This window comes from Rhagoletis zephyria, unplaced genomic scaffold (genome assembly GCF_001687245.7).
Source record: "Rhagoletis zephyria isolate East Lansing unplaced genomic scaffold, Rhagoletis_zephyria_1.1 Rzeph_scaffold_03626, whole genome shotgun sequence".
Classification (NCBI taxonomy): domain Eukaryota; kingdom Metazoa; phylum Arthropoda; class Insecta; order Diptera; family Tephritidae; genus Rhagoletis; species Rhagoletis zephyria.
This window is the reverse complement of record NW_016160709.1, coordinates 7038-31460: the sequence shown is the minus strand read 5'-3', so window position 1 is coordinate 31460 and position 24423 is coordinate 7038. Positions and strand designations below refer to the sequence as shown.

The window sequence follows — 24423 nt, the reverse complement described above, 5'->3', positions numbered from 1 at the left end:
AGATATGAGATATGATAGTCGTTTTATTTATGAAAGTGATATAATTACAGCGTCATATCTCAAAGAAAAATAATTGCTTAACTAGAGTCAAATATTTGTATACATAAACGACAGCCAAAGGTGCATTCTACAAAATGGAATTGCCAGTTTTAAGATAAAATTATCTAAAAATTTTGGTCTGATGGAGCAATTTCGAAAACAGATTAATTTTTAGGACATCAAAATGCTGCGGATACAATTGCTTCGATCTTTGATTCAAAAACTTTGCAGGCCTGTGGTGAATAACATCGCAGTCCTGGCAAACTGGAACACCTTGTTGTATTTACTTATGTATGTACATAGTATGGTTGTTTAACCCCCTCCCCCTCCTTAAAACATCCAAAAACTTTTCAATCAAGCACTGCAACAGTGTCTATTAATTTTCCTCGATCATCGAATTTTCTTTTTGACAGGCTGCATCTAAATCACAACAAAAAAAAAACTGATTCTGTTTTCATTTCAAGTTCAAGTGGCTGTGTGATCTTTGATGTCTTTCGAGTCGAGCGTGGCACCCCTTTTGAAGCAGCGCGACAACATGCCTGTTTTACCGCTCCAGCAGACGTTGCTTTTTAATACATATGTATGTATGTATGTACATATATTTACATGGATGGGAGGAGACCATGCGTGGTTTTATGGTTCAGTACGCGTATGCAAGGAATACGAGTACTATGAGCCGCAGGCACGAGAACATTGTCTGACAATGTAAACACAAAGTATCGTTAGGTTGTAGAATCAATTGTTTGATACCTTGTTACGGTTATGTCAATGGACGTCTGCGCAAGTGAATGTGTTAGACACGCCTACACTGGTTCGGAAATCATTTGCTGGTTTTTAAGTGCTCGGTTGTAACTGCAATGTGGAGACCGTGCCTGAAGTACTTTATGCTATTTATATATATATATTCTTGGTGAATTAAATTCGCAAGTCAACAATATTTCTATTTTTTCACTTCAAATATTTATTTTGCATTTCTTTACCCAAGGCTATGCAATACTTTTCTAATAGCAGTCACAAAAGGTCATCCCTTGACTGCTTTTATTATTCTAATCTGATAAGTCTCAGTTAGTCAACTTGAACTTTTGCTATACCGGTAGCAGCAAAATTGATCGCACAGTTGGACCAGGCGTTTCTTCTGCCTAACTTTCAGGCAGAAGTATCTGCTATTGCTAAGGGCAGTCGACACTTACAGCGTAGTGGTTTACGCCACTGTCAAGGCGGAGTAATGTCCATTTTCTAGTCGGGCGGTCATTATGGCTCTGAAGCCTTCTATAACAAATTCTAAGCTTTACTTTGGGTCCCTGGTAATGAGGCATATTTGCCTCAATCAATCACCGAATCTAATGCTCAATCGGAACTAGTTAATATGTATACAGATAAAAACGTATACAAACATAAAGGGACTTGTTAGGCTGGTAGCGGCTCTAACTAGGAATTGTCCGGTTGGAGCCGAACAGTCTGCCATTCCACGCTATCAGAAGACATTGAGGCTTCCTCTATCCCACAGGGACTCGAAACTGTGATTGGCGAATTATATGAGTGGTCGGCAGTTGTCAGTAGCCTTTCGAGATCAAATTTCTAAATCAAGGAGTATTAAAGGGTACCACATGGTGGTGTCCTATTCCCAATATTTTTTAACTTCTACATCACGAAAAGCTTCCCCAGCTACCCGAGGAAGATTTCCTGATGTCATACGCTGACTACTGTTCGGTATTGGTGTTCGGAAATAAACGGCTACCTCTCTGAAATTACTCGCTTTTTTACTGCTCGTAGCCTAATTCTCTCCCCGACGAAATCAACAGCGTTCCTCTTTACGAAAGTGCCCTCCATGCAGGTATCTTTTCGAGTACAAGGATGCGCTTCAGACCTATGTAAAACAACCAATGCAGCAGATGGCGTACAAACAAGCTATAAACGGCATTTATAGAGAGTCCTTCACCATCTTCTGTGACTGTGACACATCTGGTGGATTTGATTTCCGATTTAAAGACTGTCCTTTAGCAGCAGTTGTTGGGGAAATTATAGTATTCTCTTGCTTGGCCTAATTATACAAGAAATACAGCAGAAGAAAAAGACAAAGAAGAGACAAAAAATACCACATTTGCTCACCTTCCTCAGTAATCTACTGCCAAGTGCTGACAGATTCTAAGAGCTTGGCAAAGCTGTCGAATGCAATCGCAAGTTTTAAAACACTTTTGCAACTAAAATACTACTTTTTTCAATTTCGCTTAAGCTATGTGGGTGTGTACAATTTGCATGTATGCGCGTATTTTTTAAACATAAATTTGCTTGAATTCTTAGCTCCCCTTAGCGGCAACCCCTTTAGCAAATGTTGTTGCTGCTGTCACAACTACTTACAACAAAGTTAAATGGCATTTTTTACGAGGCGTGAACAGCAAATTACGAAATTTATGCATTTTTATAGCGAAAAATGGACACATTTTAAGTCTAAACAGTGTGATGATATGCATGTGCGTGCGTGTTTTTATACAGTGTTGCTGGGTCGCTGCGGCTAACAATTTCAGCAACATTTATTCAGTGCGCGCACACACACACACACAAAAAGCGCAAGTATACTATAATATATGTAAAGAAATTGTATATTTTTGTGGATTGTTTTAACAATTTATCAATGTAGTCGTATCTACTTGTGGCGTGCTACCACAGAGTCAAAGAATGCGAAACTAATTGCGGCCACCGTTCATTTACTTGGGCTCATCAATTAGCGCGCGCTACGCACAATGGCATGTGCCATTACAAAACCACAACCAGAGAGGCACCAACTGCTTTCGATTGACTGTGGTGGCAAGCACTGGTCGTTTGGCGGTTGGTTGGCGGCATCGCTGCGTCCTGATTCATCGGAAATTGAGCGCGTAATTCAAATTCAAGCGAGCAGCAGAGATGGCATCCAAAATTTATAACCACTTCCAATATAGTTCTATGTATGTACTTGTGTACACTTCTGTGATAGGAAGTTAAAAGCAATTAAAATTGGTGGCACTTTGGCTGCTGCTGCTGGTGGCTCCATCAATTGCAGTTTCGCTTCTATGTGTCATACGAACACAGCTGAAATCATACCGAATATGCTGCGCCCTTCCATATTTTCCGCGCACTGCATATCCACATACATACATATGTTCATATGTATGGGGCACCTTCATTGGCGCGATCCTGTCTCTTTGTTGCAGCAATGAAAGTGATGAAATGTTCGTAAATTAATGTCATCGATGACGTGAATGGAAATGTTTTTTCTTGTTTTCCATTCGAAGCCACATGAAAGCCATAAAAGCAGCATAACTCCAAGCGCACACATACACTCCCATTTCCCCTTTGAGTGTTTTATCCATTTCTCTATAAGTTTCTACCAAAAGACGCAGTACATTTATGGTGTCGCTTGACACCAAAATAGCAATGAAACCGAAAAGGCAAATATAGTCAATGCATCTAAGCATAAGAGTACGCATAGTAAAAGAAACAGCAGAAATTATGAGAATATTATTGCCAACTGTTAACAGATTTGTGTTTCGTTTGTTCACTCGAATACTCGAATGCTGTTTCTTGGCACTTTTCTGCCGGCGGAACTCACAAGATTTTTCCTTCCTGTTGCAGCGTACGAATGAAATATGTAGTTTCTGTGTTGCTGTGTCAAAAGTTGACAAAATGTTTTAGATATTGAGGCATTGAAAGTTATATGTCCAAAACACAGCGTCTGCATATCCAACTAAATAAGTCAATAAATAATATGCCATACATATACTTGTCAGTGGGTTGAAAATTCATAAAATCGAGCCAGTACATAAATTAGATTGAACTTCGTTTGGTGCCATGTTGAAAAATTGCAATGCCCAATCAAGAAATTATACTTTTGCGTTGCAGCTGGTTTTCTCATTTCTGTTTGTTTGGATCCATAACCCCCCAAGTGATTTTGGCCGCGGCCAATAAAGCATGCCATTATGTAATTTATATTCTGCTCCAACTGAAGTCGATTGTAAATCCCAAGTGCCCCTATAACTTCATTCACGGTGGGCTTTAGCGCTCGATAAGACCTTACCCGACCAAAGGCTGTTGTGTCGGCGATCTAACCCCATTAGACTACATCCGCTCCGCACTCTTCTGCTCAGCGCTGATATCTAGTCAAACCCTTAGCCAGAAACCTACACCTGCTGCGTGTGCCAGACGCGACTGCATCCAAACTCCACCTCAGTCAGGTGTAATACCTGTAACGGGTGAAGTCACCTCCGAGCCTTCTCAGGCCTAAGGACTCATCGGCAATGGACCATGTCATACGTGGCTCCTTGCTGTTCAAACAGAGCTGCTTCCCCGGCGAGTCCGCCTGAGCATCTCAACACAAACACGACCGTACCACAACACAACACAATAGACCACACCACAGACATAACCGCACTACCACCCACACGCCGCCGCCCACAACCAGGAGTTGTTCCTGCAGCAATCTGCTCGGTGGGTCCGACCAGGATATTCCATAGCGGGACATAGTAAGATCTAGGAGATAACCGTATTTGTGGGTCGGCATGGAATATTAATAGCTGCGGTCCAAGAGACAAGTTGCACAGCAATTCAATACTGTCATCCCAGCCTGATGTATTTCGGACCCTCGTTCGAATTTTCCCGCCGAAGCGGCTGTCCTAGCTGATGAGCGTGACAACCTTCGTCAGGCTGACCCCGGCAATCCCCGCATTAGGGATCTTAATACGGCGATTCGGGAACTTGTAAACGTACATAAGCGGGAAAAGTGGAAAGACAACCTGAAGACTTGCAACTTCACCTCTGGTGTGAGTAAGCTTTGGTCAACCGTGTAGTCACTGTCCAGCCCGATGAAGCGTGATGACAGAGTCAAAATCTCTTTCGGCGACCACGCCGGAGCCGGAGCGATGCGAGAGCTATTTTAGCCGACAGTTCACACTGCATCCTTGGGTGGACAAAGCGATACGTCGTCATCAGAAGGCTGCACATCTTGCTTTCACCAGCGGCGATTTTCAGGTAGCCATCGAGAAGGCAAAAGCCTCCAAAGCCATGGGATTCGACGGAATATGGAAAATGGGCCAACAAGGGAGAGTTCTGTCGTCCAATAACCCTCCTTTCTCCGGTATCGAAGACACTAAAGGCCTTACTACTCCCACACTACACGAGCCACCTGTCCCCAGCGAGGCATCAGCATGGGTTCCGTAAAGTGCACAGCACAACAACAGCACTTAACGCCATAAACACTCAGATACACGTGGCCTAAACCGAAACCGCCTCTTTGAGAGAACAGTCCTAGTAGCGTTGGATTTGTCAAAAGCGTTTAACACCGTCAGTCACTCCACGTACTAGAAGACATTGAGGCTTCCTCTCTCCCGGCGAATTATCTGTGTGGTCGACCCTCGTCAATTACTTTTAGAGACAAAGCAAGCAAGCCAAGAAAAATTACACAGGGGTCCCACGCGGTGGTGTCCTTTCCCTGCTACTGCCAACCTATTACATTTCAAAGCTCCCTCAGCCTCCACAGGGTGTCTCGATTATCTCTTATGCTGACGACTGCTTGAGAATGGCGTCTGGGAATGGAATTGATGATTTGTGCTCGAACGTAAACGGTTACCTCTCCGAACTTTCCCCGTTAGAGAGCATAACATAAGCTCTGTAAGCAATTCCTAGTAGGGTGTCACCGACGTAGGCACCCGAACAGACACTTGCTTGCGCCGGAGCCCTCCCCAAGGCACGTCGGAAGGCATCTATACGAACTGACGGACGAAGTCCACAGATTCATAAAGCAACCTCCGGACCCGACAGGCCATAGACGGTATTCATAGGGTATCAGTACCGACCTACACTGACTCTAGACCCGTGAATGCCGTTTTGGAAACACAACCACCCGACGTGGATGAGAGAGATCTTCGTCTGCTTTATTGCCTAAACTCGTACCTGAACAGATTAGATGCAGATGTGCCCAACGAGTGGACGGCATGCGGAGACACACTCTACGACTCGAGAAATCTCTTCACATGCCAACTTAACCTCACTCAGCTAACGCCTCTGTCCCTATGGACCAACCCCATAGAAACTGCACGCTACCTGGGTTTTCTGTTAGTTGAGTTTGACGACAACGATTTGTGTAGCCGCTGCAACAACAACAAGAAAGTAACATAGTAAGCGAACTCGCGGCGCCCTTACGGTTGTGAGTAAAACGTCGTCGCACACTGGTCCAAAACTGGAATTTACTGTTCAAAACCGTCCAAAACCTTCATTTTTCAAACCGATTTGATATATATATATACATATATATTTTTTTAATATGTAGAAGCCTATTTGTTTATTAAGTTTTTAGCGCTAGGTACAAGGAGAGTAGGTAATCTATCATCCTGTTAATAAATGTTACATAGTAAAGACTAGTTCAAAACAATGAAATGAAAAAAATCACAAGCAAAGTTTGAAATGTTATAAAAAAATTGCCACCAAAAATTATTATTTTTTTTTTTTTTAACTTTAGGTATGCAATTTTATACGTCATTAAATTTTATATATGAGAAGAAGTTTCGACTGGCTAAGAATTCGCGTTGGTTTTTAATATTTTTTTTTTATGACGGTGCTAGGAATTTTATTCCAAATACATACATACATAAAATGTTTTGTGGAAATCCTAGTTGTTTTCAAATAGTCTTTAATATCTAACATTCATTACCAGGAACACGATAGTCGATTTTCTTCAAAATTGCTACTTTTTCTGCACTTTTCGCTAAAAAATTTCATGTAATAAAATAAAACTTCTAAAATCAGGCTCAACATGCTCCGGACTATTTTGAATAGCAATTCTAGTTTTGGACCATTGTGCGCCGGTTCCACGTGCGTACCCGCTAATTAAGCCGGCATTTTTATTGTGTGTCCGGATAAGACTCCCGTAAAACATGATATTAGCGAATTGTTCGTGGAAACGCGTTATAAAAATGCATTTACAGTGGGGAGCAAAAATGTCAAAATGGCTATTATTTTAAATGTTAACATGTTTTTCATATTAAACCTTTTCTTTGATTTTTGATTAAAATATTGTCCATGCTATAGCTAAAACAGCTTTGATCAAAGTTTTAAACAAAAGAAAAATTTTGAAAAACTTAAAATTTTCATTAAATTTTCAAATTTTTGATATGAATTTGCAAAATACTTCTGAGTGCAAGTTTTAAGACTAAAAATCGCGCTTACTGTTTTCATATGTAAAAAATATAAATACATACGTACATATGTATATTATGAAAATTTGCGCAGATTAAATGTATGTTTGAAAATAATCTTGCGCATTTTATTCCATAAAATATGTACATACATACATACATATATCTATTTATATCGAAAAACTGAAAAAGACTATCAGCAAAAAAATCTTGAATCAAAGCATTTTTTAGTCTTGAAACCAGCAGTTTGTTAAATTTTACAAATTCATATCAAAGAGTTAAAAAAAATATAATGAAAAAAAAAAATTTCTTTGGTTTAAAACTTTGATTTAAACTGTTTTAGGAATAGCATAGAAAATGCTTCAATCAAACATCAGTGAATGTATTAAAAAAAAAAAAATTGACATTTTTGCTCCCCACTGTATATACTTTCATATGAAAAGACACGACACGACATGGCACGACATTTTGGTCAGCTTCGACTATTTTTCTTTCGCTTGTTTAATGTTTATTAATTTTTTATTAAAGTTCTGTTAATTATATATATACATATGTATGTAAATTCAGAGATATAAATCCACATTTTAAACTTTGTAGAGAAATTTAAAAATCTTACAACAAACTTTGTATTCATTTTTAGAAAAGTTCAAAGTATGCAGTTTTCTAGCCCATTAAATTCTAGTAATAGTTGCGTTCCAGATGCTTCACGATTTGCAGGTTTTTACAGCGAGCTGTTCCAGGTGGTCACCTTGCATAAGGTATAAAAATGGCGAAAACAGCTGTTCCTGCAAACCTGCAAATCGTGAAGCATCTGGAGCGCAACTAATAATGGGCAAGTTTCAATAAGCTAGGAATTCCTGTTGATTTTTTACAAATTGTCGTACAAAGGAATTTCTTTATTTTATCAGAAAACTGTTTTAAAAACACTGTACTGTAAAAAATTATTTTTATGTTTTTCGTCGGAAAAAAGATGCGAGCGTTACCTACATACATACATATGTATACCTCTTCCCACCAAACAACGGCGGAATATAACAAACCCGCACAAATGGTTAAAAGACTCCTTTGAGACGAATTATTTATTGGTATTCCTTTCTGTCGTCAGCCTTTACCCACTATATACGTCCTGTCTAGTCGGAAGATGAAAATGTGATACCTTATAATACCCATTATAGGTGATGCTTAAACAACAATGTCGAGATCAGGCAACGACTTGACATTGACAAAGGTGCTCGCTTATCATTGCAAAAAAATAACAAAAAGGAAGAAACTCTATGCAATTACAGCTATTTAAAAGCTACCAAAAATGTTATTAAGTTCCTAATGCACGATTTAAACTAATGAAATGTTAAAGCACACGTATGTAACAAAGTTAATGGTGAAGAAGACTTACCCACAAATTGAGCCATTTCTGAAATTATTAATGCGACGCGGCGGCAAACAAATAACCGGCAAAAATTAACGAAGTCTTATTTTGCAATAATATTTTCACTTTAAATATTTTTACGACACGAAAATAGGAATACAAGAGCAATTCCCGCCAAAAATTTAGGATGTGTGCTAAATACCATCCACAACAGCTTCCGTTCCGTTCCGTGTATACGAACACTTGGCAGCACTTGAAACGTCAAAATCAGCTGGCCGCTAGTTAGTGCGAAATTAGTTTAATCGTATACAAAGCCTTTATTGTATATAAAATCTTCAATTTTCAATTTCTTGTTAGCCTAAGCCATATTATAAGGCAAACGCCATAATGAGTGAACCACCTACCCCAAAAACGCCTGGGAGTCAAGCACTTGTGAAACTGAAGGAACGTGACAGCACACTGCAAGACTTTAAAGTGCCTACCGCTGGGGCAGTGCGCAAGAAAACCAAACAGAAGATACTAACAGAGGAAATGTACATTGATGAGCTTTCCAAAATTATACAACGTGACTTCTTTCCACACTTGGATAAATTGCGTGCACAAAATGACTACCTCGATGCGATGGACCGCAAAGATTACGCACAAATGGAGGCCATACGTGCCAAGTATAGTGGGCGCAGGCCCACCGATCGAGGCTGTAAGTATAAGAATAAACGCTAATTAAAGTATGCATATGTACATATTAATTAACATTTTTATCCACAGCCATGTCGCCGGCCACATTTGAGACACCAGCAAGTGCAACTGGTATTATGACACCGCGTCTTGAGGGCAGTGGTGCTGCCTCGGATACACCGAAGTCAGCTATATCCAGCTGCTCGAAAGCGTCAAAAACTGGAACGGAACCAAAGTCTGTAGCGGATAAGCATTCATTGGATTCTTTTCTGCAGCATTACACAAGCGAAGATAACCATAGTTTTCAAGAAATTATCGATACTGCCGATGAAAAACTACGACAAAAATTTGCTGTACTGTATAATGAAGAAAAACTGTCGGCTGATAAGTTGGCGCGGGCGTTAACGCTACCATCCATTCAAAAGCAGTTTGAGGAACCAGATCCATTGCGAAAGGTTTTTTAAAACAAATACTATTAAATCCCTTTGACTGTGTATTCATATTTAGCACTTAAAGGGTACTAAATCTGTTTTTTTTTTACAGATTGAAACATGGAGCTACACAAACAAAAACTCTATTATGTATATACCTGATGGTGTAGAACTTACTGAAAAGGAACGTGTGGAAGCTGCCAAGCAGCGGGAAATAATACAGCACAGTGCCACACGACTTAGCAGTAATCCTTTTGTTGAGCCTGCTACTCCTAAATCAAACAATGAGTTAGCTAAAAACCAATCTCAGGCGCTAATTAATAAAATTGGACTAGATGGTAATGCCATAACGCTAGGTGAGGAAGGCGAGGGGCCGCAGATTCGTGGGTTTAATTTAGTGAAGACGCCATCACCACGACCAGGGGAAGCGTTTTCACCGCTCATGACATGGGGAGAAATCGAAGGTACACCCTTTCGACTCGATGGTTCTGATACGCCAGTACGTCCTAATGTAGGACCAGCTTTCACCATCACCGAAAATTCGCGACGTGAAAACATTGCGATCGCGTTGGCAGAAAAAGTGGGTGAAAAGATGCGTGCACAGAAGCAAAGGGCGGCTGACACAGCACGTAAGAATATCAACTCGCCTTTCATACGTTCGAACATGGAACGCTTGGCTTCAATGTCACCGGCGGCAAGACGTTTAGCAACCTCTAAATTAGGCATAGGCACAACACCAATTATGCCCACGCCGCAGCGGACACCTGGAGCAGTAATGCGGAGGGCCAAACCAACATCGAAAGCTATGAATTCCCGCAAAACGCCAGCGGGTAGTGCAAGCACAAGCACCTCAGCACCGAACACACCAAAACAGATCAGTAGCGGAAAGTCCACACTCACTGATGATCTATTGAAAATTCCTACGAAACGATTGCGAGCATCGGATTTCTTTTAAATGGAGAGATATTTTGGTAGATTAAGAGAAGTGAGTTTGGGTGCATTCCGAAACGTCAAAATACAAAGTATCAGTTTCTTTTATTTCAAAATTTCAGTAGATTGTAATGCCAAAATGTGGGCAACCACGTTTTCAACTAGGTTGCGCAGGTTAGACTTTTTCTTCTAGTGCGGGTTGGAAAAAAAGAAACTGATGCTTTGTATTTTGACGTTTTGGAATGCACCCTTTGTTTAGTTACTAGCGCTTATGGAAGCAGCCAAATTTTTACACAATCGCACAAAGATGTGAGTATATGCATTGGCATATTGATGGTTGTTGGTAAAATTATAACCAACTAAAAAGTATGTAGCAATAGTTTTGCTAATATGTAGTTATAACAACAAATTAATTTGTAGCGCAATAAAAAGTATCCATATAAAATTAAAAAAAAAAACATTCGCAAATACAGTAGTACATATTATGTATCTGTACAAAAGCAAATTGTTAATAATAATATATTGGTATCAAGTTCAATATCAGTTGCGGAATTCACAAGGGTGTCTTTAGCGTGGTATTGTTGTGTGTCGTAAACTTCTTAACGGTTTATAATATATTTAGGGGGTTTGCAAAGTATCATAATAGTAATATTATAAGTTTTCTCACTATTAAAAAACTCTGTTGTGGTTTAGAATCCTCTAAACATACATACATATATTTAACCGTGTAAAAAAACTTTCCAAAATAGGACAATACAAAACTTTGTGGATCAGCTAAATATATTGCCTATTCCCCATAATAATATTCATTACGTACATAAGTAAATTGATAATAACAGTTTTAAAGGATTTACTAATCATATTTGTAAAATTTCCAGATTGAAGTTTGAGACTTGGAGAGTGGTGGTGCCACTTGGTATTATATTAACATATAAATTACGCTTCTTCGCTCAAACTGCGAACCCTCCTCACTCATCCCAATAGTCAACGTGGTCACCCGATTTGAATTTTTGCGCCTCTAGCACCAGTAAGAATTTCTTCGTTGTTTGTTCTGTAGTCAACATTGTTTTTGTATCTCTTTGCATCTTAAAGAAGCCGGCCAATTCTTTATTAATGCTTTCACGCTGTACTAATACTGTCATATCTGTATCGATAGCACCTGGCGCATAGTTCAAAACCACCACATCTTCATCAGCTTGCTCCGTGGCTAGTACACGGAAATACATATTTCTTGCTGCTTTGCCGGAGCAATAGAAACTCATTGAAGCATATGGTTCAATGCCACATTTTGAGCTGATATTTACCACAATTTTGGGCAAACAATTGAATGCACGGAAAAATTCACAATTCAGTGAGATCACGGAGAATACATTCATGTGATAGTACTGCTGCCAGACCGTGGTATCCGACACGTCTATGGCGCTTTTCGATACATCACCCACAGAACCGGCATTGTGTATGATGAAAGCGCGCTCGAAATTGCTGGCTTTTGTGCCGTCCAGTGATTTGGCAAGTAATTCCTGGAACTGTGTTGCCGTGGCGCTGCTTAGGTCAATCGAGAAAGTGATTACATTCAAATCGTTGCCCAACGCCGTAATGCTGGCCTTGGTTTGTGCCAAACCCTGTTCGCTACGCGCCAAGAGCACAATTAAAGAACCAGCTTTCAATTTCGCAGACACGTCCACGGCCATACGTTGGCCAATGCCGCGAGATGCTCCCGTCACCAGCAGATAAGTACGCTTTTCCAAGTCTAGTACCATNCTTTTGTGCCGTCCAGTGATTTGGCAAGTAATTCCTGGAACTGTGTTGCCGTGGCGCTGCTTAGATCAATCGTGAAAGTGATTACATTCAAATCGTTGCCCAACGCCGTAATACTGGCCTTGGTTTGTGCCAAACCCTGTTCGCTACGCGCCAAGAGCACAATTAAAGAACCAGCTTTCAATTTCGCAGACACGTCCACGGCCATACGTTGGCCAATGCCGCGAGATGCTCCCGTCACCAGCAGATAAGTACGCTTCTCCAAGTCTACTACCATTTTCGCTTTGTCACAATATTCGAGTAATGCACTGCAGTTTTCTTTTTTTTTTNAGCTCCCGTCACCAGCAGATAAGTACGCTTTTCCAAGTCTAGTACCATCTTGGATTTGTCACAATATTCAAGTAATGCACTGCAGTTTTCTTGTTTTTTTTTACTTTTTTTATTCTTTGTGATACAAATTTTGATTGCACTTATTGTGACATGTGATAAACGTTTAAAAGCGCTACTTGTTGCACAAATTACTCAGTGAACTGGAAGGCTAACTGGTCACTTTGAAAAGTGTTGGCGTTCTCCACCACCGTGTTTGTTGCTACAATGAATAGCGCGACTGACCTTCGCTTTGGTACTTCACCCACCAACAATCGCATTCACGAATTTCACTCTAAAGCGCAGCTGCCAAAGTTTAGATGCTGAATCACAGTATCCATTACACAGCGCGAGGGGGGATTGCAATTTGTCTCTTTTCTTCGTAAACGGACAGTTGGATTGAGAGTAGTATCATTTATTCAGTGAGTAAGCAGCAAACCAGTGAGAAAATATAAAGTGATTGGGGTATCGCGTTACTAAAAGGTTATCGCCTTCAAATGTTTAAAAGCACACACATGTGCATAAATACGTTTGTATGTACACTAGGGTGGATCGACAAAAAAAGTTTTTCCAGTCCACCCCTNATTGTGACATGTGATAAACGTCTAAAAGCGCTACTTGTTGCACAAATTACTCAGTGAACTGGAAGGCTAACTGGTCACTCTTTGAAAAGTGTTTGCGTTCTCCACCACCGTGTTTGTTGCTGCAATGAATAGCGCGACTGACCTTCGCTTTGGTACTTCACCACCAACAATCGCATTCACGAATTTCACTCAAAAGCGCAGCTGCCAAACTTTAGATGCTGAATCACAGTATCCATTACACAGCGCGAGGGGGGATTATTGCAATTTGTCTCTTTTCTTCGTAAACGGACAGTTGGATTGAGAGTAGTATCATTTATTCAGTGAGCAAGCAGCAAACGAGTGAGACTAATATAAAGTGATTGGGGTATTGGGGTATCGCGTTACTAAAAGGTTATCGCTTTCAAATGTTTAAAAGCACACACATGTACATAAATACGTTTGTATGTACACACATACTATGTAGTATTTTGTAATAAACATGCGTGCTTATAATTAATATTAGCGCCAAAAGTTCGCGGATTGAAACGAAGCTTTTTCGGCTCCTGAAAACATGCTTCAGACTTTAGTTCGATTCGTAAGCCAGCAATTTTATTATTTTAAATGAAATATTCCACTCCAATTAACGGAAATAACGACTGCATATCGATGGCTGAGTGAAAGATCGAGCCATCTCGGCAGCCAGTTCGGAAAGACCCTATCTCAGAAAACTTTTAAAGAAAGCTCTACTTCAAAATTTGATTGAAGAAAGCCCTATTTCAGAATTTTATTGAAAAACACCCAATCTCAGAATTTGTTTGAAGAACGCCCTGCATTAGAATTCGGTTTATTTTTTTTGAGATATGACGTTTTCGAACTTGCTGCCGAGAGAGGTCGATCTTCCACTCATCCATCGATATGCAGTGCTCTAAAAACGAATGCCTTCATGTTTTTCAATAAAAAATTTCATCTATTAGGGCATATTCGTATTTTTGGAGAATTGAAATTTTCAAATTTCCGTTTAGAAAAACCAAATTTTTTTAATTCGTACAAAAATAAAAATAAGTGCATACATATCGTTTCCTTCCTAATCCACAAAGGTCCTAACAATTTTTTTTTTTTTATTTTACTGAAGAAGCAAAACACTTAAATAATTGTTTATAAAATTTGAAACCACAACGAACTAGTTTTTAACACTGCGAAAATTTCTAATATGACTTTGATGGTACTTTGCGAACCCCCTTAATATATTTTTAGGCGTTTAAAATTTACGACATACAACAATACGACACTTACGACACCGTTGTGAATATTCGAATTATAAAATGGGAATCAAAAACGGGTAGGGTTTTTTAAAAAGTGGCATGTAATTGAAGGTGTATTTTAATACATTCTACCAAAATCTGTGAAAAGCACAGTTTTGAAAAAAGTGTAGGTGGGGCCTTTGTGAATTAAGAAGGTAACGATATGCAAATAGATTTCAATGCATGTGCTTTGGTCACAAAATTTTAATAAAAAGGCATTTCTTGTGATTTTTAATTGTTTACAGCATTAGGGAAACAATAATTGGATAGCACTTTACCCATGATGTTTAACTGAGATTTATTTGAAATACATACATACAGTCAGTCAATCAATACAGTTTAGGTACAGCGAGTTTTTTGTAATACTGGCTACTGTGTTTTTTAATATTTTATTTTTCGCTATTTTTTTTATAAAAATATGATGTAATCTACAACAAAACCCCTAAAAATCAGACTTTCAAATCTTGTGCAAAATTGAAAAAAATTCTGCTAAATTTTCATTAAAATATTGCACTTTTTAATTACACTCTTTAGAAACAAATTGAGTAGGCAGTTCTTTGGCCCATTCGATTTTAGTACAAGCAAGTGCAAGTTGAGGTAGCTTACCCATTGATTTTTGGCAAATTTTTCCACATAAAAAAATTATCGAACATTATTTTATATGGAGAAAATTTTTCAAAAATCATTTTGGGGTTTTTGTTGTAGACTGAACCATAGTTTTATAAAAAATTAGCGAAAGATAAAATATTAAAAAAAAAAAAAAACAGTTGCCCATATTGCAAAAAACTCTCTGTACCTAAACTTTAATGATTGGCTGTACATATATACAGTGTCGGTCATATCTATAGCACGCCAATTTAAAGTGATATTGTGTGTCACTTATGTTTATTTATTTATTTTTAAGAATTTTCAATTAAAATACAGTTCATTCTCAGACAAACCCCATATAAACCCAAGTGTAACAACTTGTAGAAAACTACAAAAATGTGCAGCAAATTTTCACATAAATTTCAAACTTTTTTCTCGGAAGTGTCAGAATTTTTTTGAGTACACAGAATTTGTTTCGCCAAAGGTGTTGCGGATTTCTTCCATATACAAATAAATTGAGTTTATTCATTATATGGAAGCCAATGCGACAAAAAAAATTCTAAAAAATAAGCGGTAACTCGTAGCCACTTTAAATTTGCACATTATCAGACTAAAATTGAAGGGGCTAACAAACTGTGTACTCAAAAAAATTCTAACACTTCCGAGAAAAAAGTTTGAAATTTATGTGTAAATTTGTTGCACTTTTTTGTAGCTTTCTACAAACTATTAGGCTTGGGTTTATATCGGGTTTGTCTGAGAATGAACTATATTTTAATTGAAAATTCTTAAAAATCAATAAATAAACATAAGTGGTACACAATATCACTTTGAAATGGCGTGCTATAGATATGACCGATACTGTACATACATGTACAGCCATGTAGTGCAGTTCAATTTTGCCAATAGAACTGTTATATGAAGCCAACTTTCAAGAAAAATGGACAATAGTGTATGGAATGGACTTAGAAATTTATGTATCGCAAGGATTGAACCGCCAGGAGTTCGTCTTTGTAAAATGATTCTCAAATTTAATACCATCCCTTGTGTCTTGTGCTTATATACATACATATGTACATCAGGGTGGCCTTTAATTATATGGAGAAAAATAAAAGTGTTTGGATTCTCGTTCTCCTGTAAACGTGAGAATAGCCTGAATACTAAACTGCACAAAGGCCAATAAAAGATTTAAAGCTAGCTCACAGCGCTCAAAGTTTTCATGTATTTTATATGGGAAAAAAAAACATTTTTTTCGTAGAAATAGTATAGAATTCTTGAAAATTAATATTTCTCGATGGGTAAACTCTGTTTAACCATTTTAGTTATGCCTCTTTTGCATTTCAGCGGCGTTACGCCCTTTCCATACTATACTAACGATATGTTCAAGTAAAAAAAAAAAAATCCTGCAATGCAACCTAAACCCGACTAAAAATTTAGTATTTGGTATAGAAATGATCATTCATGAATCTTCTCTGTCTTCGACAATTTTATGAGGTTCCACATCGAGCGTTTATTTTTCCCAAAAGAATAACACGTAAGAAAATTATTTATTCTCGTTTGAGGTCAATATAATTTTCTAGGATCAATCAAAACTTCCGAAACTATAAGATTATTTTGATAACATCCCATTTAAGTATTTTGCAGGTTCAGATTCTTTAAATTCCTAAACTATCCTTTTCTAATCGGTTTTATTTAGCTTTCCCTGTCTGGTTCAAATCTGCATAGTATGTACTGCAAAATTTAGGGTAGAAACAACTGTCGTATTCGCTACTTTCTCGATAATCGAACAGATCGAAAACATTGCCCTTTTCATTAAATTGTCGATAGCGAAACGAATCGAAATATCTTCCGTCTGAGAAACGATTTCACCGTCGAAAACACTACACAAAACCTTTTGAAAATGTATGATGAAAAAGAGAGTTCCGCTGCCACAAACTGAGCGACAGGTAATACTTTTACGATAATTTTTCGGAACCCGTTCTCAATAGTTTTGTGCGCAAAAGTGTCACAAAAATTTCCTAAACGGATGCGTTCTCGTACACGTTGATCGGTATGCTTGCTCTATCGACCCCGTGATCACGAGGAAAATCCTGTTTGTAATATTCGGTAGGCAACTACAGCTAAACTCCTTTAACGTGCACATCGATATTTTTTTCCATGTGTTTCAAGTACTATCGCACTGTATTATTCTTGATGCTAGTGACACTGATGCTGATAGAAGCATAAATGTTTACAACCAAGGCTGAGCCAGAATAAAAGCAATAAATAGAAATTTACCCTTGGCACGATTCAACCTAATGTCATCAACAATTTAAAAAAAGGCGGTTATTTATTTTTTAGAATCGAGTGACTTTCTAATTTAATATGTATTTAATACATCGAACAACGTAATACTGTTAATAAACAATAAATATGCTGTTTTTCTTGAAGTGGCACAAGGCATTAGTTATCACTTGCGAAATATGTATGTATGTGCATGCCAAAATGAAAACGTGTCAAGGATTTACGACATTAGAAAATAAAGCGCCAATTAATTTAAATTGATTCAAGCAAGTGATAAGGCGGCGGTTAAATCAACATTTGCGTGACATTTAATGTGGATTCATCATTATAGTACAGAGCTTAAAATAAAATTTGCAAATGCAATTCCAAAGGAAAATCCAAGTCCATTTCCACAATGTCCTGAACAGCCCACATGTATAATACTCATAGCCAAAAAAAAAATTATTTCCAAGTTTATTTTTATTCACGGGTAACACAAGCGTTAAGGCGGATTCATCGTTATAGTTTTGAACTTTTTCTCCCAGAGAGAGAAACATAACAACAACCAGATGGAAGAAAAGTTCTGAACTAAAACGATGAATCCGCCTTTATGATGTAATCAGAAAAATCACGATTTACAGACAGGATCAACAGCACATGTGCACTTTCCGTGGACTTTCAATACGCAAGATTAACTATACTAATTGGAACGAAGAGATGGCATAGCAACAATGTAAAAACATTTCTAACCAATAAACATAATTTTTTTTTTGTTAATGCATTCATAAAACCCCGCTACTAAAAGTGCCGCTAAGTAATCTTCATCAGCGCCTAAGCCTTTAAATACACTGTATCACGAATTTTAGTTTTTTTTCGTTCTGCAGACGCCACTATCCAATTTTTATGTAGAATTGCTCGGTGATTCCGAAAATCGAGTTAATTTTTTTTCTATGGATACGTTTTCGAGATATTTTCAATTTACCGTTATTCAGCTTAAAGCAAAAAATTTGTTCCTTTTAATCACATATATCTTACGAACCAATTTCACAATCTTAATATAAAATACGGCAATACGGCATAAACCGTATATACATCACTTTCCGATAGGACTTAAACTTTCTGACAAATTAATTAATCATTCCGGTGGTTTTTATTTTCTAATGAAAAAAAATCAAACTTTAACAGAACAAAAAATAAAACAATAACAGGTTCTGTGCCAAAATGTTGCAGCCTGTTCTGTTACAACAAAAAAAAAAAAACGAGTTACTGATGAAGAAAATCGATGGAAAAATAAGAAATAATGAGTGGTCAAATAAAAATGCGCAAAGGTTTTTTGTATGAAAAATGAGCAGGGAAGAAAGTTACTCATATGCCACGTACCTGTGTATTTTATATTAAGATTGTTAAATTGGTTCGTAAGATATACGTGATTAAAAGGAACCAACTTTTGCTTTAAGCTGCATAACGGTAAATTGAAAATATCTCAAAAACGTATCCATCGAAAAAAAATTACCTCGATTTTCGGAATCACCGAACAAATCTACATAGGAATTGGACAGTGGCATCCATAGAACATTTTTGCTGTAAACCAGTGATATTTATTCGTCAATAAACACAAAACGAAAATAATATGCTTGCGAGATTATTGAATGTCTGGTAAAAATGGTACAGTACGCTTCGTCTGATAAAAGCTATTTTTTACATAATTATTTAGGCTTATCACATTAGAACGATTTCTGTGTATACTATACATACATACACATGTACATATAGTTAGTACATACATGTATCTATTGTGTCTTCAATAGACACGAGATCTGAGCAGGTTCTATGCAATCAAAGAACCTTTTAAAAATGTTTGTCCAACTGACCTGGAGGAATTTCGAGGCACTCAGAACTCTAGAACGCAACAATACTGTGGACTGCAGAGACGGAGTTGCACTGAAGTGTAAACATTCATACTAGAATCTACTAGTTAGCCTTAGGCTTAACCAGACCAGTTTGGCCCAGGCTATTCCGATTTATGCTATCGCATGCAGGTAGAACTAGTTTAGCCTATACAATCGGATATGTCCGGTAACATATACACTGCAAAGTGCGGTAAAAAATTGTTTTATAAACTGGAAGCTTAAACATTTTCCGTTCTCCATGTAGATTTCTCTGCGGGTAATCATGGCCGCTCACATATCGATGGCTGAGTGGAAGATCGACCTATCTCGGCAGCCAGTTCGAAAACATTCTATCTCAAAAAACTTTTCAAGAACGCTCTATTTCAGAATTCGTTTGAAAAACGCCCTATCTCAGCTGCCGATTCAAAAACGCCCTACAACAGCATATTTTCAATACATTTTGAAGTGAGATAGGGCATTTTTGAACCGAATTTTGAGATAGGGTGTTTTTCAATAAAATTCTGAAATAGGGCGTTCTTGAAAAGTTTTTTGAGATAGAGCGTTTTCGAACTGGCAGCCGAGATAGGTCGATCTTCCACTCAGCCATCGATATGTACATAGATAACCTCACAATTTGTAAGTGCGGACAAATGTATTCAAATGTTTGCAAAATGCTTTCTAAATAAGCATCAAAAAAAAAAAAAAAATACGCTTATCAGCAGCACGCTGCTTATCGCTGCCCTAACAAGTATTTGCTCAGTAACACAATCCCAATGTCCATTGCTGATTCGCCTACGACGACAGTCGCCTTCACTATCTACTTTAAAAAGCTTGAACCGAGCATCGCTCAATCTCAGTTCAGCTGTGCAGTCTAGAGTGGTCGAACAGCCTAGCTTTTTGACTTAAAAAACGTTTATTTTTGACAACAGAAATTTAAAAAAAAAAACTTCCTTTAAAAAGGACTCATTAAATAACGTGAAAATAAAAACCAAAAAACAAAAAAAACAAAACCAACAGTGGCAAACAAACGCCCCAAACATGTGCTCAAAAAGTCAGGATCTAAGCAAGCGCACATTCTTCATACTTAGTGGAGTATCCAATGCCTTGGGCAGGTCATTGGCCATCGAAATGTGCCGCCACTACAGCGCCGATTCCCTTGCCATACTCATCGACCCCTCCGAGGAAAATTTGCAGGAAGTAAAGAAAGAAATTGAATACCTTGAACGTGGTATTAATGTCGTTTGCTGGCCGATCAAAGTGTGGCAAGAGGCCAACGGCACTTACTTCCGTCAGCTACTCGCCGCCATTTTTGAGAAATACACCGCTACCAAATGCGAATTCGAACTCGCTTTCATACTACACAACGAGGGCAAGATGGCAACTAATAATTTGATGGAACCACAGTTGACTGAGGATTGGTTGTCCTTTGTGCAGGAGAACCTCTACGCGCCCATTGCACTCAATCGAGCCTTCCTAAGCGCACCGCAACTAACCAAAATCACAAAACTTGTCGCCAACATCACATCCAGCTTGATGATCCGTCCATTCGTTTATAATTCATTGTTGTGCTCTTGCATGAAAGCACGCGATATGTACTTCCGTTCGATGGCCAATGAGGAAATACGCAATGACGTTAATGTAATCAGCTACTCGCCGGGCATTTTGGAAACACACAAGCCACAATTGGACGCGAACAACAATGAGGTCGATTTGTCGGATTTGGGTGTGAACGAAAAATGGCTGCAGTTGCCACGTGTCAATGCTAGGGAATCTTCGCTTAAATTGATTAATATTCTGCAAGAAATGTCCTTTATTTCGGGACATGACGTCGACTACTATGACACCTTCAATTTATGAGGAGCACTAATGAAATATTATCACACATGCGCTAATCATGCTATAATACTGCCGTGTGGTAATATTTCATTGGTGTTGCTGCTTATTAATGGTGATATTTTGAGAGAGAATTATGAAAAAATTAAAAATAAAATATTACAAGAAATTCTTTCGGCAGACATCGAAGATGGCGAGAACGAAGAAGAAAAAGAAATTTGTGTTGTTTTATTAAGTTTATTGTGGAGGAAAATAAAATGGATAGTTTTTAGGGAAAATACAGAAAAATGACTATGCATTTATAAGTACATAGGTTTGATAAGATTTGCACAAGCAAAAATATAAAAATTTCAAACGACATAGTAGAACATACTAACTGGACTTCGGTAAGAAAAAAATTGTACGATAAATATGACCTCATGGCTATGATAAAACTGGCGCCTATGACTAAAGTTGAATTGATCTTGCATGTCTAGCGTCTATAAACCCGATAACGGATTTTCATTCTTAGAAACACAGGCCAAGTATGGTAATATCTTTGTTATGACTTTTGGAAAATACTCTTTTATTAAAAAAAACATCAACCTGTGCAAAATGTGTTCCGAAATCCCTCCTCCGTTCACTTCTCTCAAAGAGTTTTTCCGTTTGCGAAATTCATATAAGCAAGTACATACCTATCTTTTCACAAATTCTTTGACTGATTCCTTGGCTATCCATTTCCTTCCCTTCCTAAAGCAAGCAGTAAGGATTGCTAAAGTAAGTACAAAAGATTAGATATGGATTCGGCAAGAATTAGAGAAATGAGCCACTCAAGAGTAACAGCTTTTATTTTTTAAATTTTGAATTGTGTCGTTATTGCACAGGACTATCGATATGTATGTATATATATACTTTATGGTGCTCCGATTCTACCGCAAAACCAGTGAAAACGGGGATTGGCCTAATTGAAAATTTTCAAATCTTAAGAGATAACAAACTTATAAATATTTTCGAACTTTGGGTGGTAGTTGACATAACGATGAAATGATGCGATAACAAGACCGCAGCAATGCGTGCAGAACATAATGCTGCAGTCCGTTCGCAGACAAAGCATGATGTCCAATGTTGCATGAGTTCCCTAAGTCCTCGTAGAAATACCTAACACTCTGACATGAGGCCTTCGCCACGAGTCCCCGAAGCTCCGAGTTTGCTGAGCGAAATATTCACCCAGTATCTGACTGCGGCTTCGATGTTCAAAGGTGCGATTGATTTAAGTGGTTGCGGACCGAGAATTCGTGTTCGCCACATCGTCTTTTCATGGAAGCTCAGATTTCAATTCTCTTATTTTCAATAACTCTGCTGTATAAATCCGGCTGAATTTCAGCAATGGCCGTTGACACTGAGGGCATCATCAACGTCATACGGATAGATGAAGCCGGTCTGTCGCTACCTTAATGTACGGTTATCGGCTGATTACTTATGAAACCGGCCGTCTGGAATTAGGACACAAATAATTGAAGCATCGATTTTAAAAGCACACCGCGTCTGCCGTAAAATTAACGGAAATAACAAACATTGACTGAACCTTAAACAACTGGTTAGACAGAGGCCAAAGAACATCGAGCAGCTCCAATTCATCCACATCGCCCCAAATCATCGAAAATAATATTTTGCCGCTTTACTAGTGCTGAAAAGCCAATGCTTATATATGTATGTAATTAGGGTGGCCTAAAAATGCATGTGAGAAAATTAAAGTCGGAATTTCAACTCTCCCCCAAAGGACTGTTCATATCGAAAACACATACCCGTTTTTTTTTAATCAAAAAATAATTATAGGTGGCTAAAAATTTCGTATGTATACATATGTATTTTACCCGTATATACGGGCAAAACTGTTTGTCGTAGAAATGGTATAGCATACTTGAAAATCAATATTTGTCAATTGGCACTCTGTTTCTCTTCAGGAGACTTCAAAGAATAATACCCAATTTTTTATAAAAAAAAAAATTATATTCATTAAAAAATGGCTAAACAAGTAATTGGGTGTTATTCCTTTAAGTCTCTGAAGAGGAACGGAGTTTGCCGATTGGAATATATAGATTTTTTAAGGATTTTTTTAGCGACCTCTAAAATTTTTTTATTTCAAAAAAAACAAGGATAGATTTTTTCGATGTAGAATAATCTTATGGGGTGAGAGCATTAAAATTCTGACTTTACTTTCTTTGGACCACCCTAATATACATACATCTTTCTCAAACAAGGCATTTTAGCACCAATTACCTTTAACAACACTGAAAAAAATTTTTGCTGGGGAAATGCCCACATTCGCCACTTGATGTTTGTTTTTCAAAACAAGCTCTAACCGAATAAATCTTACACAAACCAATGGCCCGTTGAATATTTAATAGTCGAGCCGATCGCTCAAATGGTACAGTAAGCGTACTGAATCAAAACATATGCATTTATTTTAATGAGTCATTTACCTCGGATTACTTTATTTACTCATTCATAATTACAAATAATTCACACATATAATTGTACATAAATGGGCATTTATATACAGAGGCATATAGCCGTCGCGTGTGTCCCAAGATTCGCTTAGTAACATCATCGCTTATCAACGATTCTTTCAATTGGTTATCTATTCAGGAAAAAAAAACATAGCAGAGTTTAATAAAACTGATGACACTTGAAGGGATTTAGCTTACGTTTTTTTTTTTGTTTAATCAAATCGACATTATTTTTATTTGAGTCCGAATATTTAATGTTTACATACTATGTACTTTAGATTGGGTCGGACGCTATACGAAAAAAAGCTTTTAATAACTCAACTTACTTTGAAATGTCAGTAAGCAAAAATTTTTGTGGAAAAAATGTCTGAGGGCCATCTGCTCAATGAAATATAAATGCCTAGCTAAAACTTTCGAAATTTGAGGCAACTTGTGTTTTGAGCTTCGAAGCATCCCAATTAAATTGTTGCTGAGCGAAATATTCACCCAGTTTCTGATGGTAGCTCAATGGCCGAAGCTGGATCGGTCAGATGTTTTATCTGGCAAACTCGAGTGACATGACCCCGTTATCTTCGATATAGACTCCAGATCTAGATCTATTAATTCGCTACTCAATCAATCTCTCCTAACATTTCAGCATGAAGTACATCGACCTAAAGCTCTTAGGGCTAGTATATGCAGTCATCTTACCAACTTTGGGGATAAAAACCACATCAACTAGTCTCTTTGATTGGGGGTAAGTATGTTAATACTGTCGGGTGTGGAGAGCGTGT

At 37.9% G+C, this 24423-nt stretch overlaps 3 protein-coding genes across 5 annotated transcripts in view; 2 read left to right on the top strand and 1 right to left on the bottom strand.

Moving 5' to 3' along the window:
* Positions 1-8847: 8847 nt before the first annotated feature.
* LOC108369358 (ess-2 splicing factor homolog) lies at positions 8848-11197 on the top strand. Its single transcript, XM_017624451.1, has 3 exons — positions 8848-9265; positions 9334-9698; positions 9787-11197. The coding sequence occupies exons 1-3, from the start codon at positions 8956-8958 to the stop codon at positions 10627-10629; spliced, it is 1518 nt and encodes a 505-aa protein (XP_017479940.1). The 5' UTR covers positions 8848-8955; the 3' UTR covers positions 10630-11197.
* Positions 11198-11292: 95 nt separating this feature from the next.
* Positions 11293-13003, bottom strand: Sptr (Sepiapterin reductase). 3 transcript variants are annotated; one of them, XM_017624452.1, is made up of 3 exons: positions 12790-13003; positions 12604-12691; positions 11293-12328 (listed from the first exon to the last, which is right to left on the bottom strand). In XM_017624452.1, the coding sequence occupies exons 2-3, from the start codon at positions 12637-12639 to the stop codon at positions 11573-11575; spliced, it is 792 nt and encodes a 263-aa protein (XP_017479941.1). In that variant the 5' UTR covers positions 12640-12691; positions 12790-13003; the 3' UTR covers positions 11293-11572. The 3 variants fall into 3 exon arrangements, with proteins under 3 accessions (XP_017479941.1, XP_017479942.1, XP_017479943.1); XM_017624453.1 differs by having other exon boundaries at positions 12795-13002; XM_017624454.1 differs by lacking the exon at positions 12790-13003 and having other exon boundaries at positions 11293-12361; positions 12637-12689.
* A 7167-nt stretch (positions 13004-20170) lies between these two features.
* The window catches only part of LOC108369357 (sepiapterin reductase-like), an 11177-nt gene continuing 6924 nt past the window's right edge, over positions 20171-24423 (top strand). Inside the window, exon 1 of the mRNA XM_017624450.1 lies at positions 20171-21243. Coding sequence (XP_017479939.1) covers positions 20367-21185 — 819 coding nt within the window. The 5' untranslated portion in view covers positions 20171-20366 and the 3' untranslated portion in view covers positions 21186-21243. The remainder of the gene's footprint in view (positions 21244-24423) is intronic.